Source organism: Trypanosoma equiperdum (assembly GCF_001457755.1).
Source record: "Trypanosoma equiperdum strain OVI genome assembly, contig: ctg_753, whole genome shotgun sequence".
In the NCBI taxonomy this organism is placed as follows: domain Eukaryota; phylum Euglenozoa; class Kinetoplastea; order Trypanosomatida; family Trypanosomatidae; genus Trypanosoma; species Trypanosoma equiperdum.
The window spans coordinates 19,415-37,882 of record NW_027124702.1 but is presented as its reverse complement, the minus strand read 5'-3'; the positions used below and the strand labels follow the sequence as shown (position 1 = coordinate 37,882).

At 46.9% G+C, this 18,468-nt stretch overlaps 9 protein-coding genes across 9 annotated transcripts; all 9 read left to right on the top strand.

The window, feature by feature from the left end:
- Positions 1 to 599: 599 nt before the first annotated feature.
- On the top strand, positions 600 to 1,214 carry TEOVI_000347200 (uncharacterized protein; the record flags this gene model as incomplete). Its single annotated transcript, XM_067226371.1, has 1 exon — positions 600 to 1,214. One exon carries the CDS (start codon positions 600 to 602, stop codon positions 1,212 to 1,214), a length of 615 nt encoding a protein of 204 aa, XP_067082472.1.
- A 411-nt stretch (positions 1,215 to 1,625) lies between these two features.
- Positions 1,626 to 2,309, top strand: TEOVI_000347100 (p22 protein precursor; the record flags this gene model as incomplete). Its single annotated transcript, XM_067226370.1, has 1 exon — positions 1,626 to 2,309. The coding sequence occupies one exon, from the start codon at positions 1,626 to 1,628 to the stop codon at positions 2,307 to 2,309; it is 684 nt and encodes a 227-aa protein (XP_067082471.1).
- Positions 2,310 to 3,167: 858 nt separating this feature from the next.
- TEOVI_000347000 (uncharacterized protein) lies at positions 3,168 to 4,508 on the top strand (the record flags this gene model as incomplete). The annotated part of the gene is made up of 1 exon (XM_067226369.1): positions 3,168 to 4,508. One exon carries the CDS (start codon positions 3,168 to 3,170, stop codon positions 4,506 to 4,508), a length of 1,341 nt encoding a protein of 446 aa, XP_067082470.1.
- A 269-nt stretch (positions 4,509 to 4,777) lies between these two features.
- TEOVI_000346900 (Mo25-like, putative) lies at positions 4,778 to 5,944 on the top strand (the record flags this gene model as incomplete). Its single annotated transcript, XM_067226368.1, has 1 exon — positions 4,778 to 5,944. One exon carries the CDS (start codon positions 4,778 to 4,780, stop codon positions 5,942 to 5,944), a length of 1,167 nt encoding a protein of 388 aa, XP_067082469.1.
- Positions 5,945 to 6,455: 511 nt separating this feature from the next.
- On the top strand, positions 6,456 to 7,997 carry TEOVI_000346800 (protein kinase, putative; the record flags this gene model as incomplete). Its single annotated transcript, XM_067226367.1, has 1 exon — positions 6,456 to 7,997. One exon carries the CDS (start codon positions 6,456 to 6,458, stop codon positions 7,995 to 7,997), a length of 1,542 nt encoding a protein of 513 aa, XP_067082468.1.
- Positions 7,998 to 9,938: 1,941 nt separating this feature from the next.
- TEOVI_000346700 (ubiquitin fusion degradation protein 2, putative) lies at positions 9,939 to 12,938 on the top strand (the record flags this gene model as incomplete). The annotated part of the gene is made up of 1 exon (XM_067226366.1): positions 9,939 to 12,938. The coding sequence occupies one exon, from the start codon at positions 9,939 to 9,941 to the stop codon at positions 12,936 to 12,938; it is 3,000 nt and encodes a 999-aa protein (XP_067082467.1).
- A 1,035-nt stretch (positions 12,939 to 13,973) lies between these two features.
- Positions 13,974 to 15,452, top strand: TEOVI_000346600 (uncharacterized protein; the record flags this gene model as incomplete). The annotated part of the gene is made up of 1 exon (XM_067226365.1): positions 13,974 to 15,452. The coding sequence occupies one exon, from the start codon at positions 13,974 to 13,976 to the stop codon at positions 15,450 to 15,452; it is 1,479 nt and encodes a 492-aa protein (XP_067082466.1).
- A 309-nt stretch (positions 15,453 to 15,761) lies between these two features.
- TEOVI_000346500 (chaperone protein DNAj, putative) lies at positions 15,762 to 16,799 on the top strand (the record flags this gene model as incomplete). Its single annotated transcript, XM_067226364.1, has 1 exon — positions 15,762 to 16,799. The coding sequence occupies one exon, from the start codon at positions 15,762 to 15,764 to the stop codon at positions 16,797 to 16,799; it is 1,038 nt and encodes a 345-aa protein (XP_067082465.1).
- A 436-nt stretch (positions 16,800 to 17,235) lies between these two features.
- Positions 17,236 to 17,958, top strand: TEOVI_000346400 (uncharacterized protein; the record flags this gene model as incomplete). Its single annotated transcript, XM_067226363.1, has 1 exon — positions 17,236 to 17,958. The coding sequence occupies one exon, from the start codon at positions 17,236 to 17,238 to the stop codon at positions 17,956 to 17,958; it is 723 nt and encodes a 240-aa protein (XP_067082464.1).
- Between the last annotated feature and the right edge of the window lie 510 nt (positions 17,959 to 18,468).

Genomic DNA, 18,468 nt, shown 5'->3' with positions numbered 1-18,468 from the left:
CCCGCAGGTGTTTCGCGGCACGTCGACGACAGCTTACTATATATATATATATATTTCACTGTATTTGTGTCTGTACGCGCGTACAGAGTGTTTCTACAAACCGGTTGCTCAGGTGTGGCTCCCTCGTCCCACGCAACGCATTGTTGAAAAGGTGGACTAAAGCCTTCTGTGCCGTGCAGCAGATGGTGGAAGCTGCATTTCCGTTTAAATCGTTCCCGTTTTCCTTTTCTTCTACATTCCCATGCGCTTCCTCCTCTTCTTTCAATGTCGGGTCAGGCAGGGAAGACATTCAGCTGCTTGTACGGTGTTTTTGAGTGGTTGATATTTCACAAATGTGTGTGACTTTTTGTAAGAAATAGTGTGTGTGTGTGTGTATGTGGAAATAACACATTATTTCATGTCTGCGTGCGCAAGCATCCTGATCCGAGTACTCGTTGGTTTGCTTTGCTAAATATTTGCTCCCACTTCTGCTAGTATCGTTTTTTTTTTTGCGCCATCTCCTCATTAATTAATTAATTATGATTTGCTCTGCTCCGTAATCATCTAACTGTTTAGGTGTAGTTTCAACCGTGTGGGTGTGTTGTCTGTAACATTAGTAGATGAAGAGACCATGGGGTGAGTCCGTTGGGACGCAGAGCAATCACACTCGCACGGATGGAGTCCAAGAGCCGTCCGCTTCTGCTGAACTCGCTGCATCCGCAAATGATGACACGCAAGTGAGAAGTGACGGGCGTAACGTACGTGTAAGAAGTTCAGGTTCTCCACGTACAATTGATACGGGTAATGGGGGCGGTTCAACAGTCGTATCACCACAGCGTCAGTTGAGTGACCAACGGTTACCGCAAGCATCCTCGAGACATGAATTGCTGGAGGGCACTTCTGAGTTTCTGTTGCGTACGGAGGGGAATATTCCATGCTCCTTTGGTAATGTGCCGAAGGATTCTATAGGTTATGAATCGCAGTGCTGTTGGAACTTGTACAATAATACGGGAACAACGCACTATGAACCACCATGGAGGACGTGCTTAGCTGTGGAGAAGAACCGGGAGAACCCCTATTATTTGCCATGGCTTGACTCCATGAAAATACCTCCACTGGATGAATTACTTTCGAAAGTAGACGAGCGGAAAAGCAAAGCAGCAACCTCTGGTGATGTGGACTCCGGCACGAACGATTCCAATGTAAAAGACGGATCTACGAAGCATGCGGATTAGCCACGGTTACCAGCATAATTGCGGGTGCGTTTGCAAAGAGCAGCATCGTTCTCAAATGTTTCTCTCTCACCTTTTTTAATCCCTCAGTTTCACGGTACAGCGGGAGGCGTGCACAAGCTTTCGCTTAATAGTCGAAAGCTGCGTTGATTAAGCATGTAGGGGACATCCCTTCTCCGTACCGCTTGGATACGTATCTACTCATCTCTCTAATTTATTTGGTGAAAGTGTTCCTCTCATGTGCTCTTTACGTAGTGGTACTTTCTTCGTTTTTTTTAAATTTCTCATAATACTGTTGCCGTCGACGTGGTTACCGCTTTCTATTCAAATTTATATAATTACTGATAGCCGTTCAGAAGTTATTAGCGACATTGATCGGGGCGTGAAGCGAGTAAAAGGTCAGTAAGGTGAAGTATGCGTCGTGCACTTGTATTCACAGCTTTTGCTGCTAACTCAGCCGCAGCAGCTTTCGCTGCTTCTTTTGCCAAATCACACACGGCGGTGGTAACAAATCCAACGGTACCCCAACCCGTCTACATGCAGCAACGCTTGGTATCGGACCAACGACTTTCTGAAGCCACTTTACGTGAGTTGGAGGATGAACGCCAACGCGCTGGACTACCAGAGAAACCGGAAATACCTGAGGGGTGGACAATAGACCGTAAGCCTGGTGTGACACATTTCACAATGCGCAAATCCCATGGGGACGAGGAAATTATCCTGCAACTCACAGGAGAAGATAGATCAAATGAAGAGATCACGCGCACTCTCGATGTTTTGGTGGTTAATGGCGGGAAGGCGTTGGTGTTTGGCATGAGTGTGGAGGATGGCGAGTTTGTGATCAACAATGTCTGCTTCCGGCATGACGGAAAACTAGCCTTGGACACGTCGGCAGAAGCACAGTTTCAGAAGAGCCAGCTGTACATGGGCCCCGACTTGGCTGATCTGGAGGACCATCTTGTGGACAGCTTTACAAGCTATTTGAGTGCACGTGGCGTCAATGATACGCTGGCTAATTTCATTGACCAGTTCAGCTTGTGGTCAGAGCAGGCGGACTACGAAGAGTGGCTGAGCAGCATTAACAAATTTGTTTCGTAACGTAAAGAGGAGAGGAGGGGGGGGGCGGGAGCACAACACAAAAAATAAAGAGAACTGTGGAAAAAAAACAAGAAAGGGGTCTATAACTAGACTGCTCCAGTAAACATCTTTGGTTCCATTGTTGCTGGTGTTGCAAAGCTACATTTAATGAATTCCTGACTTTTCTGTTTGACTCTCTTAGTTATTTTTGTTTGTGCGGAAATCATTTTTTTTTGTTTTTACTTCTCGGGTCGAAGGGGCAGCAAAAGTACCGGCAGAAAGACGATATCGAAGATGAAAATGAAGGGGAGGGGGAGGGGAGAACACGGCGGCGTGATGCTTGTGGTAGTGGACAGTGGAAGGACAAGGGAGGGGCGATGATGCGAAAAAATTCGGACAAGCATAAATAGTTGCTCATTTTTTTGTAAGGAAGGACCATGGAGAAGGTTTGGTGCCATGGATATGAGTCACATTATTTGGATACCTGTCGCACTTATGTGCCCTTTTCTTCTGTTCAAGATGAGGGAGAAATCCGATAATGGTCAACTTTTGTAGTTATTACTGATTTGGACGCCCAAATTGCTTCCCTCCACTTTTTTTCTTTTCATTCGTCTTCTTTCGTTCTTGTACGCTGCCCCCCTTTCGTATTCGTAGTGCGGCGCGTAATGGTACTACTTCCTTTTTTTATTGCCTTTCTTCACCCATTTCTTTCCAAAATGTGGCTGACCTGCATCTTGATTTGAATTCTCTTATTTCACATATTATATCACCTGAACACGCGTATGCTAAAGTGAATAAGCGAAGACACTCCACACATTTGGGGTGTTGGTCCCATTTCCCCGCTCATCAGACGTATTGATTTCAAACGTGTGCATAGACATGGCTACAGAAGCGGAGGAATACGTGGGAGGTGTACCAATTATCGTGTCGCTAAGTAAGACGGACTGCACCATTATGGAGGAACCACCTTCACTTTCATATTTGCTGCCGCGCACAACGGCGTTAATGGCAATACGCGATGATGTACAAAAGTTCTTTTCACCCTTCATAGCTGCGCAAGTGGACACTCCACTACTGGTTTGGTTCACATACAATAATGAACCTGTTCCGTGGCAATACCCTGTTGGTGCTATAAAGGACAGTATCATAGCTCTAAAGTTGTGTGAGGGAAGTGGAGCGGATGTGCCTTTCCTTCCAGATACGGTGGCAGCGCTGCCCTCCCCCGCAGAATTGAACCCACACTCATTTACTGTGCCATTATTGCTGGAGGCGCGTGTTACTTGTGTTTCGTCTGACAAACCTTTAGGAGTTCCATGTCCTGGGCAGGAGGACAATACGGCGTGTCGAAACTCTGAACAAACCGTACGAGACTACTTAAAGCAAATAATGAAAGGAACATTTTCTGCCATGTATGGAAGCATAAAAGGGATAATGGACGCTCGCAACGAGGTCATCAACGATATGTTGAACTTCGCTTTGTGTACGCATATGGGGGAACCGTTGGTGCAGGCGTTAAGAGCGCACAACGAGCGTATGACAGTGCTGCGGCGTACAGTGCGCAACTTCTCAAATGTTGCTGTTATGATCAACATGCCTTTGGCGAATAAATTCATGCATTTTGCTCTTTTTCGTGTTCCTGCATCTACATGCATGGCGTCTCAGGGTGGTGGTTCTACTTTGAAGGGTGGAGATTTCAGGTCGAGTATATCGAGTGTGGAACAATCAAGTGGAATAGTGGAAAGTGTACAAATTGGACAAAGCGTTGATGGTAATGACGGTGGAATGGGGGCGAGCAACGCGACAGTTGTAGCCGATGACTGTAATGTAACATTTGGAGAAATTATTTGGCGCGCTTTGCTAGTGCCGTGGTGTAGAAGAAGCAAACAAGCCGTTCCCGACGGTGCGCCTGCAGATCCTGCAGCGCCGTTCTTTCAAGCCTTATCACGCTTTTATGAAGGTATGAATGATTATGTAGCGTTAGGTGGTGTCGTTTCCTCTTCACAAGCGGGAGTACTGATCGACAAATTTATTTCGTGCAGTAATGCAGAAAATGATGCGGATGGAATATATGTTACGTCTTCCACCGCACCAACTCGGCGTCAACGCCTTGGTTTCGTTGTTCAAGGAACATGCCCTCCTCTTCAAACTCCAGTGAAGTATTTGCTGGAACGGTTTACATCCGCCGATGGGAGGTTGTACGTCACATTTACAGTGTTTTGATGGATCATATGAATTACATTTCCATGGGCGCTGAAATAGCTTCTACTACTGATAAGAAAGTGGGGCAAAGTGAGTGAGCTGCGGTTGTTGTGATTGGAGTTATTGTTTAATTGCCTCAGTGTCTCACACGTTCACGTTTTGCATTTGTGAATACACTGTTGTTCTTCTTACTACCCTCCTGCTTCTTATTTATGTTGCATTTTTTCTTTTTGATAATCAAAATATTGTATCATTTTACAGTTGCAAGGTAATAGTAGTGGCATCTGCTAATGCGCAAGAAGAGCGTGCAAGAGACCGATGAGGTTCCGAACGAGAGATTACCTCACATTTTGTCGTCTTCTGATGATCCAACTGAAGTGAACAAAGCTCTCGTTGTACTTCTACGGAGACTTCGCGCAGGTGCCGGCGAACCCATTTCTCTCTCACCAGCAACTCTTAGTCAACTCCTCCGTATTCTTGTGGGGCGCACAGATGATGCGTGGTTGGAGGTGAGAAAGAAAATTGCTTTTGTGTTTAGCGAGTTACTATCAAAGGACAATGCGGATGTGCTGGCGGATGCACTGCTCTACGGACGGTTGCACACCACAACAAGCAGCGAAGCTCGCGCCAGTCGTATTGACTTTGGAGGCGTGGATGAAAATAGTGCGCCGGACCCGTTCACGTCACTGAAGAAAATGAAGGAAATTTTAGGAAAACTGGCAGAGGCACATGGTACGGTGGAGCGGTGTGTTCCTGCGGCCGATGTTTTCCGAACATTTTTGCGCCTCCCTGCTCTTTTGGAAGTCATTATGTCGCCAGAGCCGCTATTCGATGTTGAGGACAACGACGGATCTGCTCCCGCCCACCGCGCAACGAGGAAACGCTGCTTCAATGATACTTGCATTGGAATACTTTGTCGCAGTGCGCAGGCTTACACAACAGCCCTTTGCACAGAAACTTGGCGCTCACTTTCCACTGCCTTATGCACAAATAAAGCTCTTTCGGCACCTTTGCTCTTGTGTTATTTCAACGAATTTGTGGGCATGTTCCTGGGCTGCTTGGAAGGTGATAACTTCGTGGCAAAGCTTCATGCTCTGGAGCTCATTGATGCCATTCTTGAAGATGCCGCTTTTCTCAAAGCACGCCCAAAGCTTGCAGAGTCTCCGGCGTTGCTTTGTGCGTTACTTCCCCTGACGAACTCACGGTCACAACACATTCGTTTCCTTACTTTTGATGCAATTAAAGTTTTCATCGCAAAGGGAAACAAACCAGCCCCGATCCGTTATATTCTCTACATAAACCGTGAAACACTGGCACGCTATGTAGAGGATTACTCCCCCAATGAAGCAACCATCGGGAAAGTGTTGAGTGCGGAGAAGGAAAAAATTCTGCGGAGTCTTCTTTCATTAGAACCACTGAGCCATGAGGAAGAAGTATTGTTGAATGCGTCGGCGTAGCGTTTGGGTGGAGGTGCTATTATATATATATATATATGTGTGTGTGTGTGTGCATGTGTGTTTATGCTTGGTATTTGGTGTTTGAAGAATTGTTGGTGTCTTCATGTGTTAACCTCCGGCAATATTTTCCCTTTTGTTTGTTGTCCCCTTCGTCCCTGTCGCTGCATTTCTGATTTATATCCTCTTTCCCTTCCATCTTTGTGTCTCCTTTTTTTTTTCAAAAAAAAAAGAATATTGTTGTGGTGCTGTTCGTACCCCATTGTGAAATATTGTGTGCACGCTTGAGGGTAAAGTGTGATATTCAAATTTGACCACGGTAAAAGAAATAATAAAAGGTCAGAGTGTAACGCCAAGGGTTGAAAGAGTGCTGAAGTGGAGGTAGCGTTACATTGAAGGGTAACGTGACATTCATCAAGTGCAACGAGAACATTCTGGATATAAACAAACTTGATTTTTTAGCAGACGAGAAAAACCGTCGTCGTACTGTTGGTTCTATTGGTGACACTGTGGTATGCCCCGTAGTGGTGATGCCAAGAGCAGCGGCAGTGAGGTTGCTTGCCGCACATTTGACCCATGTCAACTTAATTTATCTTCGGCAACGCCCGTGGGCTCAGGGGCAATTTCTCATGTAGTGCGCACAACCCTGCAGGGCGCGGCGAACACCCCAATAGCGGTGAAGATTCTGTCGAAAATTCAACTACTTCAGCAGAAAAAAGTTCAGTCGGCGATGAATGAGAAACGTGCACTCTTAGACTTGGCACCACATCCCTTTATCGCTCGCTTGTACGGCACGGCCCAATCCGAGGATGAGCTGTACTTTGTTATGGAACACCTCCCACACGGAGACCTTTTAGAGCATATCAGAACCCGGTATTCACGACATTCGTGCCGCCGACACTCTGAAGATGTTGCCAACACCCCGAGTGATCGTAATGGGCTGCAAACATCGTCTAGTTCCACTCCTTGTTTGGACTTCCACGACATTCAGCTCATTACGGCGCAACTTGTCGTGGGGCTCGCTCACGTATTTGCGAAGGGTTTTGTGTTGCGTGACCTTAAACCTGAGAATATCGTGTTCGACGAAAAATATCGTGCGTGCCTGATCGACTTTGATACGGTGGATGTGGAGGGCCGCACCGCACTGCCCATATCCAACAAAGGAGTTGCGGTACGCAGCAAACGCTCCAGCGGTGAAGGGAAGGACGGAGCTAAGAAACGACTAACCATTTCATCCATACAGACGATGCGGCGCAATACCGCTAATTTTTGCGGGACAGCGCAATACGTCTCACCTGAGATGGTAGGGGAGTGCCGCTGGAGTTACAGTAGTGACCTTTGGGCTCTTGGCACCGTTGTTTATGAGATGCTGTATGGGAAACATATGTTTTCGGGAGATAATGCCTTTAAGGTAATGAAGGCTGTGGTAAAGGGCGTTTCACCTGAGAATGTCCCCTTTCCTCGTGTGGATATCGGTCCAGAGTTTGACGCCTTTGAGCGCACGAAGGATTTCATAGTTCGGTTGTGCCACACAGATCCAACTCAGCGTCTTGGTGTGAATCCAATCACTGGAATGTTCGATCTGGATGTGCTAAGACAGCATGACATATTTGGGGATTTCTGTTGGGATGTTTTGGATGAGCACGTTCAGCAATACAGGCCCGTTGACATTTCCGCTAACCCCAATGAATGCGCGGCTCCCGCTTCGTTCCGCGGGCCGCTGCATCCGCAAATGTTGTCGGATCACACAGCTTCCCTGGAGTCTCACTACCACGCTGTGCCAGTTCATAACCCAGAATACGCTGAGTACGTTTATACGGCTACTGCCGATGTTAATCCGTTTGAGCGGTGGGCGTGTGGTGTTGTTGAGAAAGATGCTAATTATAATGTGGAAAATGAGGCTGTAACGAGAGGGTTGGAGAAGGAAAGTGTTCCCAAGCTTAGCGCAGAAAACTCTGAGTGCGACGGCAGTGATGATGATGATGATGATATTTCCGTGATTGATGATGTTGGTGTGCAATACTTCAATAATGTTCATGAAGATTTCATGAAGTAATGGTATTATGTGTGTGTGTGTGTGTATGTATGGGAGGCATTCGTCACTCTATTTCCTTTGCAGTAATTCAGTTGTTACTTCGAGTTTTGTTCCTTTCTGAAGTGGTAGACACAATTAAGGTCTCTACCTTTTCTCTTCTTTTTTTTTCTCTCTGGGGGAATTATTCCCTCCTTCGTCTTTTTTTTTTAATATATCCTGACCCATTATTGTCGCGGTCTCCACTGGCCTGAAAAAAGTACCCGAGAGGGCGAACATATGCGAAAGTTTTGTTGGATTAAATGTTGTTGTATTTGTTTTGCAACGTACATTCCCTCTTTTCTGATTTAGCTCCCTTACTCAAAATCGACACCATGCTTGTATGGTTTCGACGGTTGCAGTTGCGAAAAAAAAAAGAAAACAGTGGATATGGAGCAAAATCTAAGAAGGATTTCCCACTCCTTTTCTATTTTATTGCCTTGCGCTACAAAGCCAGTGTGGTCAATGCACTCGTAAGATATCAGCAGGATGAAACGTTGACCTTTGCAAGGAGAGTGGGGAAGAAATAACTTTGTTTACCCTACGCTCGCAATGGTTCCACTTATCCATTCGTATATTTATCTTTTTATCTATTTACATATGCTTGTATCTATTTATATGTACGCATTCATTTATGAATATATGTGAGTTACCAACTGGCTTGTGGAGTGCCTTTGGTTACTGCGGTTTGATCCAGGAAATTAGTTGCATGTTGGTGGAGCGGAGTGGAGTGGAGTGAGAAGATAAATGGAGGGGGATTGCCTTTAACAGCAGCACTTTATGTAATATGGGTTCTTTGCAGGAAATTGCTTTCACTCATGAACATACCGCTCATAATTTCCGCACCATGTGATCTATTAACGGCATATTTTGATACTGGTAGTCGCAAAGGTTTTATTCCTTAACATATTAACCAAAAAATTATGAAAAAAAAGTACACATGACGCGGTAGCGTTCGTCCCTCGCATCATACCACCTGACCTCTGGTGAGGCGCATGCCCAAAAGCGTGTGTACTTCAACTGCTTGTGCCACTTATTATTATTATTATTTTTTTTTTTCTTAAGGAGGGGAGGAGGGGTTGAGTGTGAGGCGTTAAGCTGCAGATGGTGATACGACCATATCGTGGAAACCGTGAGGGCAAAGGGTTGCATGATGTTTTATTCTCTTTGGATTTACCGTATGCAAAACAGATGATATGGGTTGTATAACATTACCTAGCTGATCAAAGGAGTTGTGTATATTTGTGCGTTAACGCGTATTATACATTAATTGGAGGTGATAAAATGAATAAGCTTCAAATGTTTTCTATTCGTCTTTTATGTTTTGTTTTGCGTGTGTGTGTGTGTGTTTTCTTGCTTTTTTTTTAAGTTGTGGCACTGCAGCAGGGAAGTTGGTGAGGGTTGAGGTTGTATCATCGTCAGCGTTGCAAGTGATTGCGAACTGGCAGGAAGCGCCTCTTTTGAATTGAAAGCAACAAAGCTGATTTTTTTGAAAAAGAAATATATAAACATGCATATACAAGGTGTGTACAGTACAAGAGGAGAGTGAGCATGTTTTACGGTTGTAGGGGAATGCTCTGATGAGTTGCGCTTAGTGATATCCCGTGCGTAAATAGCAAAAAGAAAAGACTAACGAATACAAACACTTTTCTATTTTACCTTGACATGTCAGGCTTGCTCACACACTGTTTGAGTTTGCAATAGCACCAAAATCAGTGTTATTTCTTTTTGCATTTCTTCCCTTGTTTAAATTTTTTTATTGCTTCGTGTACTTTCTATTTTCCTTTTTCATAGAGTCTGTTAACCAAATTAAAAGGGGAGGTGAAGAAATAGGGGACGCTGCTTACAAGGATAGTATTTTAGAAATACATTCAGGTTGGTAAGCAGACACGACAAAGCGTTTTTCTCTCCCTGTTTTCTGCAACCATGATTGAGGTAAGCAGTTTGGAGCAACTGTTGTCTTTTATTCAGAGGGAAGCCATTCTCGTAGTTAAGTTCTATGCTGATTGGTGCGGGCCATGCAAGCAGATAGAGGGGCAGTATAACGTGTTGAGTCAAGTGTTCACAGCGGTAACATTTTGCACGTGCAATATTGACCGCAATCGAGCCTGCGCGGAGCGTTTTCAGGTGCAAAGTATACCAACATTCATAATTTGGTACCGTGGGCGTGTGGAAACGACAATCCGTGGAGGAGATTTACCCCAAGTGGAAAGAGTAATTGTCGATTTGACCAGACAACAGCAGCATGGTGAAGTGGCGATTGCTTCGGCGTCACGGGAGCAATCTGCATCACGCCCAATCCACGAGATTTTGCTGGCGAAGATGAATCAACTGGCGCAGACCATCAAGACCACCCCCGCAAACAAGGGTGCTGAACAAGGTGCTTGCGAAGCAGTTTATGCTCTTCTCGAAGCCGGCTGTGAGCAACAACCGTTCGGTGCTTTGTTGCTTCCCTACTTTGCTTGTGAGGGATTCAGTGCGGTTGCTGTGGATGCCCTGTTTGCTTACATTTCTTCCAAGGGTGAGCCATATTCCAAAGGCATTCAAATAATTGTCAATAGAATGATGACCCAATTGATTGAATTTTTCCTGGCTTCGACCTTGGACCAGACTCGCGAACTATGTATGATGCAGCGGGCAGTGTATTCTATGGTGACATGCCGTTCGGTTCTGCCTATATTTGTTCATTCACACCTCTTTTACAGCGATTCTTTTACTGATGGCTTACAACTTGAGTATGGGACTATCTTAGGTGCCATACTCGGTGTGGGTGTGTTTAGTCGCGCATCCCGCCCGCTTCCACCACTCTTGCGCATGGTTGAGTGGAGGGGCTATATGGACATGTTTCCTACAGAGTCGGAAGACCACTCTCAAAAAATATCGGACCTGCAGAGCAGCATGGAAACTGCATGTGATGCGAACAAACGTATAGTCCTGGTGCTGCTCCAAAATAAACTGTCCCGTTTTCACACATTGCGGTTCATGGGGTCGGCCCTACGTCTCAACGCCGGGTACACCAGGACCATGCACCATGATTTGCCTCTTTCCTCACGGTTCTTTATGTGCCAACTGAATGATGTGTTAATGGAGGCTGCGCTTCCTGTGTTCACGAAGGGATGTGATGCGTCATCTATTCCACCTGCTTATCTTTTGGAAGATCCGGGTGAGGAAACGGTCGTGGACTTTGGGGAAAGTGTAGAGCGCATCACCCATTATGATGAAAACCGACCGCTTCCTTCCTTTCCATCACTTCAAGAACCCTTCAAACCTACTGTGCATCTCTTTTTCCTTGCGGCTCGCTCAATGATGCTTAGCGTGTCAGTTCTCATCGAGTTGCATGAACGAGTTGAACATGAATCATCACGACCGAACACCTCAACTCAACAACGTGCCTTGTGTATTGTGGAAAAGTCGCTCGTTGAAGGGCTGATTGGCTCCCACAGTCTTGGTCAGAAACGTGTGCGTTTGTTGAACGGAATTGCTGGGTGGCTTGTAAAAGTTATGGGCACGCTGGAGGATGGAACTCTTTTACCTGAGCCACCTGAGACCTGGAAGTATTTACCACAGCAGTTAGTGGAAGTAGTCATTCGTGGCATGCAGCTTGCTCCACTAGACTATCCCGACGTGGAAAATGTTATCTCACTTATGCTTGTTTTGATGGGGAACACAGTATACTTTCCTAAACCCCATACACATGCGCTTTTTCCAGACTTTCTTCTGCGGCTTTTGCGAAATGAGGATACGCAGCAAGCCTTAATGGCACACCGATGGTTTTCCCAGAATATCGTACGCAGTTGTGTTTTATGCTATATTGCGGTGGAGAAGTCCACCTACGAGAAAGTATCGGTGCGTTACACACTTTCACGGTGCACGAAATCATTTCTTTTGCACGAATCCTTGTGTCAACCTGTACGTGCAGAGTTTGAAGCAGGCGGGACGCTTTTGGAACGCTTTTCGCACATGGTCACTGCTGAGGTTAACGACGCAGTGGATCAACTGATTGACACATTAACGCAAATGAACCGTCTCGTGCGTGAGGGTGCCGATCTCAGCGAAAATCCCAATCCTCATCGCGGTGATGGTGGAGGGAACGATGGCACTGCAGGTCGTGCCGCGACTGTTAATCGTGGAACTCATAGGAATACGGAAAATGAGGAAGAAAGTGAAGATGAAACTGAGGGCTCACCTCAGTCTTACCATCAGCTTGGTCTGGGGTTAAAGCAGCGGATTCTTCTCTTTGAAGGTAGTGTGGACCTGTTCATTCAGTTGGCATCGAGTTTCCCCAAAGGCGTTGCCCAGAACATGGTGGCGCAGCAAATTAGCCAGATGTTGGCGCGAAGTCTTACTAGTTTTGTTGGAGCGGACAGTAAAAAACTGAAGATCGAGCATCCGGAGCGCTACGGTTTCCGACCTCGTGAAATACTTGGACGTATTGTTGAGTGTTTGGTACAGTTCGTTCGCTTAGAGAACTTCCTGCGATGTCTGTGTAACTGTGGTGTGCCGCAAAAGGATATCCTCCAGGCGATGAAGGTAATTTCAGAACGCGGACTAGTTGGTGAGCATCTTGTGTGGAAATTGAATGAGATCGCTTCTTCCCTCCAAGCCATGTCGGCACGGGTACGTGAAGAGGAAGCCCTATGGGATGAAGCGCCGGAGTTTGCTCTCGACGCCTTACTTTCCACGCCGTTGCTTCGTCCCATAGCTCTGCCTTCTGATGTAAAGGATTTGGACGATCTTGTGTATACAAATGAGGACACTCTTCATCACCTTTTGTTGTCGGAAAGCAAACACCCGTTTACTAAAGAGTATCTGGATGAAGAGATGGTGAAGGAGTTCAACGCACGTGAGGACGTTATGCAGGCGAGGGAGCGGCTTCAAAACCGCATAGCCGAATGGTTGAGGAACGCGAAGGCGCACCGTGAATGATGCAGAAGAATGATAGAGAGTGCGTGTGCGTGTATGTGTGGTATTGTGCTGTTGGCTAGAAACGGCACCTTCTCTATGAGCTCCCCATTTTTTTGTTTTGCTGTGGGTAGTTATGACTTTCTGCATTCTTTTCGGTTGTGTGTTTCATCCGAGGTTTCTTTTCGTTTTCATTAGGGGTAAAGTGGGGGACGGTTGGCACACTCCTTCATTTCCAGCTGTTTTAATTTTGGGGGGCTGATCGTTGAGAATTGTGGTTTGCGGTGTTACTTCCCTGCACACTTCGCGGTGCCGGACGTGTAGAGAAATTAAGTGCCATCATGTGAAGCCATTGGAGTGGTCGTGACCCAATGACCAGTGGTTATTGTTGGTGGGGTGGGTGCCCAGCGGTCGCGCCTGTTCGATGTAGTGCTTAACATTCTTTGTTGTTTTATTTCATCCATTCTTAAGAGTTTGTGTTCACTTTTGTGGCGTCGAGTGTTTATCTTTTAATTCCATTCGGTGCCTTTTTCCCCTGTTCCCGTTTGCGTTTTCAAACGGTTGTGCGGCAATCCGACAGAGGGTGAAAGCTGAAGGTTGGTGAGGGGACTATTTCTATGTGAGGGAATAGGAGTGGTATTGTGGAAGACTTGTTGCATGTCTTCACGTATATAACGCAATTTTCCCTGCTTTGCTGCAAGTGGATCGGCATGTTTTCAATCCACAAAAAAAATTTTTAAGCTTAAACCACTGGCCGACGCTTGTCGCTGATAAAGGAAACCGAGATGGTTCAGTGCGCCTTCAGCAAACTGGTGGCTGTGGCTTCCGCTTGGTGGGTTGTGCACCGCACTGTGTGTTTGCTTCCATGTTGTCCGTTACGTTGGGCCTGTTCCAACAACTGAATCAGCGGGAGTATGTATGCACATATTTACCGAATTACGGATTGCGCTTATCTTTTGTTCATTCCCTGCTAATTTTCGCTACGTGATACGCCATTTATTGCGCGTTGTTTACAAAGCTGATTTAGCGGCGGATAATATTCCGTCCCTCTCTTCTTGAATGTTTCGTCTAGACGGCTGCCTGATGGGACGGTGGAGCCACCGAGACTTTTTGCGCGGTCGTACAAAACTCGGTGGTTCCGTTCACACCCGACACACGCATGGCTCCCGCGGTCGCTACAAGCGGTTGAGCAGCATGTATGGTCTTAGGGATGGCCGGCGCCATGCGTGGAATCATATGCACGGTGGGCTTGGTTTGAAGGCGGGAGGCGGGTTATTTGGCCTCCGTATCCCGCGGCAACATGCGCTTTCTACTCTGTCGAAGGAGGAGTACGATATCGCGCTGCACGGGCATCCCAACATTACAAACCCATATAGGTTGTACATGGATGAACATCCTGATTTGGAGAGTGTAATGCGTAATGCCTGCTTGAAGGTGCAACTGGTATTGCTAATGCCCCGTGTACGGCGCACAGCTTTGCAAACCAATTCTCTGCCACCTTCATGGGAAGGCCTGCTGCGGCATGTGGGAGAGGCATTGCAGGGTGAAATGAAGTTCTTAGGTCAAAGTAGAGGCGTCACAACTCACTTTACTACGATGTCCGCGTCGGCTACCTGCTCATGTTCTGCAAGTGATGCGCTTCGCGCTGCCGCTGTTTCCCTGTTTGAGGATCATGTTAGAGGGACCAAGTTGAAGGTGCAAGGGAGTAATTTGCTGCGTAGGGACGCTAAGGGGAGGTGCAGCAGATTCTTTGGTTCTGCGTTATCCAACCCTTGTATCCCCCTTTCCTTGTCAGCCCCAGCGTTAAAGGCGACGGCATTACCCTCTTCCACACCACCGCAACTTCGGTCCGGTATCGGCGCGGCCAAAACCGAAGTGGCGCCCTCAGTGTTTAAACTATCGGAATACCATATGGACTCTACAACACCTACCAAGAACTCCGACACCGCTGCCACTACTGTCACCACTAAGAGCGCGTATCACCTCACTCAGCGTGGTGCCCAACAACTCCTTTTGGACTTGCGGCATGATAATCCGGGTGCTCTCTGCATGTGCCTTCGCTTAGGTGAGATTATACACAATGGCGAGGACCTTCATGAGTGTGTTGGACAACAAAACGGTGGGGAACCCAAACGTAAACTGTTGCGAGAGGACCTTGATCCTGATGAAGTTGGTGTTTGGAAGCACCCTGCGACCTCAGTGGATGCGTTAATGCGCTGGCAGTACCTCAATTGGGACCCACGGGGACACTGTGCGGATGTGTTGCCCCACGATAAGCGTGTCCAGACAGTTTGCATATTTGTTGACGCTTCACGGGCGCGCTGCTACGGCGAGTTACCATCGACTGATACAAGTGATGGTGCACAGCAAAGGGTGTCGCGTTCACTGATGACTGAACAATTCTCCGAAAAGTTGTTAGAGATGGATTACAAGTGTGTGGAGAGCAATGATCTTGTTGGGGCATTGGCAGGTTTGAAGCGCTGGTCGGTGGATTATCAGTGGCGAGCTGTTGACTCTCGGATGCGAGCAGCGTGCTAGCACGAGTGGTGTTTTCTGCTCTGTTGTGAGCTGTATTTTTTTCGATGATGGAGAGGGGTGCAGTTCAGCAGTGGTTGTGCCATTTGGTACTCTTCACTTTCATAGGCGTGGGTGAGTCACAAAGTAGTTTGATGAGATGGATAACTGGGTACCCCTTCATTGAGTTTTACTGTTAGTAACATACGAATGTATGTATTTCGTTTCCATATATCGTCTTTCCACTCTTTTCTTGTTAACTTTTTGCAACCTTCAAGAGGGGTAGGTGAGCCATCACGCCTTCTGGATCACCTTGAAACACACCCGTCATATATGCGACGCGTGACTTCCACCGCTGTGCACCGCACCGTTTCTTCAGTCCTGTCGCCGGCGCTCTTGCCGTCTTTCAATGGCACATTGCTGTTATCCGTTTGCTTTGCAAGTTGTTCAGCTGCACCGGTGAGAAATTTATACAAGCGCTTGGGACTTGACCATAAAGCAACATCCGAAGAAGTGAAGGCGGCGTACCGCCAACGTGCCCTTGAATGTCACCCCGACGTGGTGGATGATAACCAGAAGGCTCAAGCTGAGGTGGATTTTCGCGCAGTTTCTGAGGCTTACGACGTGTTAATCGACCCACAGAAACGCAAGGAGCACGACAAGGCACTTGGACTCGAGCGTACAGTACCTCCTGCAAAGAAGCAACAGGAGGGAGAAGGAGTGGGTTGCGATTCTAAGGGTTCATTTAATAGGGGAGTTACTCGGCCACGAAACCGGAAACCGTTCGTGCGGGGCGACGCAGATCGCAACTTCCGTGAAGCATTTCACGGTATGTCGCTCGATCAAGTACTCTTTCGGGAGCGACTGAGGCAACGACGTATGCAAAAGCAGATGGAAGAAAAGGCAAAGGAGGGGGACGATGGCTCCCCCGCTGGACGTGAGGAGTCTATTCGGCGTGTGGCTGCTGCAGCGGCGGAGCGCTTTGCAGAAAAAGTGCGGCGACAGTATGGACCAGGCATGTTGCGGCATGCGCGTGTGTACACAAGTTTGTCCCGTGATCCGCAGCCGCCACCGTCGGATTATATGCCCTTTCGCCCGTTCCATGGCTGGACTGTACCGAATGGTGTGCGGACGCCACCTGAACCGACTTTAGGTCCAACTGCAAAGGTGGAGGACGTGAAAGATGTGCAACTTGCAGAACCTGCGGTTGGTGATGCCAGCCACCAGCGGAAGTTGCCGAAACATTTCCCAGTGGTACAGGCACCGGATGGTTCTTCGTTGCTACGAGAGGAAGCCATTGCCTGTATGGAGCGGGAGCGGCGCTTACCACACAACATGGGAAAGTTGTACTCATATCACAGACCATACTAACCGAGTCAGTAACTGAAGGGACTGCTGTGGTCCTCGGCTACTGGACAACTTTGTTATAACCTGGTGCGCTGGGTATTCAGGTTACTTTTCTTCTATTATTATTTTTCTTTGTTTGTCTGTGGGAATGATTGACGCATTACGCCATTTACCCCTCCCTTCTTCAACTGGTGACGATATTAACCCTTCTATTTTACCGTTTAAATGTTTCCATTCACCTTCACACCACAAATGTGAAATACTGAGCGCATCCTTTGTCTACAAAAAATACACCACATCATAAAATATATGACGAGAAATACATATATTTCGATCAAAAAAAAAGATCAACTAACAGCAGCAAATACGTATATATTGTAGAAGCCGAGAAAAGCCAAAGAAAAAGAAAAGAAATCAGTAGGGGAAGGTCAAAAAAACACGACAACTCATTCGTTTCAGCATGCGGCGGCAAATTCTTGGTGCTGCTTGTTTAGTTAAGGCGGCTGCAGCACCGGTCCTCACGGAGTCGGCCCGTGGCATTTACACTACATGGGCCTCGATTCCACTGGAGCCGTGGGCAACGAAAGAGCCATGGCTGAAACGTCTCACCAATCAGTCGCGCTATCGTAGTTTTGAGTTTTGGCACGTGCCAGAGGCGAAGGCACCAACAGGTATTAAATTCTCCTCAGTGGAACTGTACCTCCTGAGTGGCATCGAAGATGATACCAACCGCCTCTTGAACTTAAGTTGGACGTACGACTTTGACTCTTTCTGGAGGGACCGTGTGGACGCGCATGAGATGCTGTACAATTCTATCTACAAGAAACCTTCTTTCATTTCCGGGTTTTTGTTTGGAAATTATTCAGACAATGAAGCTGGACGGAAACACATTGAGAAAAAGTTGAACTACCTCAAATCTGTGCTCCATTGGGCTTTTGCTACGGAGCATTGCCACTCAGCCATTGTGAAGGCAAGATTCGTCATGCAACGTGATGTATGGAATGCTTTGGAGCGTGAGCGGTATCTTGCGGGTTGCTTGGAAGTGGTAGAGACCTTTAAGAAAGAAATACCTCAAGAGTTTGCAAAGAAGGCAATTGAAGAGCTCCAAAACGACCTTACGGCTATGCGGCACTGGGTATGGGACTGCCCGAATGTAAAGCGAGCGTTCCCACAGTTGTCGTAATAGGAAGAAAGGAATTAAAAGTGTCAGTTTTCCTTTCCATAGTCGAACGGGGGGCTGCGGTGTCTGTGTGTGTGGGGTGGGGAGGGGGGAGGAAAGTGAATAGCAAACAAAAGCGAAGAACCGAGCGAAAGCAAGAAGAAGAAATAATTTTGAAAAAAAAAACTATTGAACATATTATTCGCTCGAGTCCATGAGAAATGAAGAGATCACAAGGGAATTGTACGGGGATATTTTATCTTTTTTTCTTCCCTCTATGCCTCCATAGCTGGGAGATCCAAGGGTGAATTCGAAACAAATACACTTGGGTTGATGTGAATGCGTTTTCTTTAAGTGTTCTTTACAAACTTTTCTCATTCATGTGGCCTCGTTTCGCTGGCTGCCATTTAGCACATATTTGAATTTGGTAACGGGAAGCCGGTTGTATTGCCCCCTTTTCCCCTATTATGAGGTACCTTCACTACGCCAACAACGACACAAACGCACCGCCACATCATCCTCCAATGACCATCG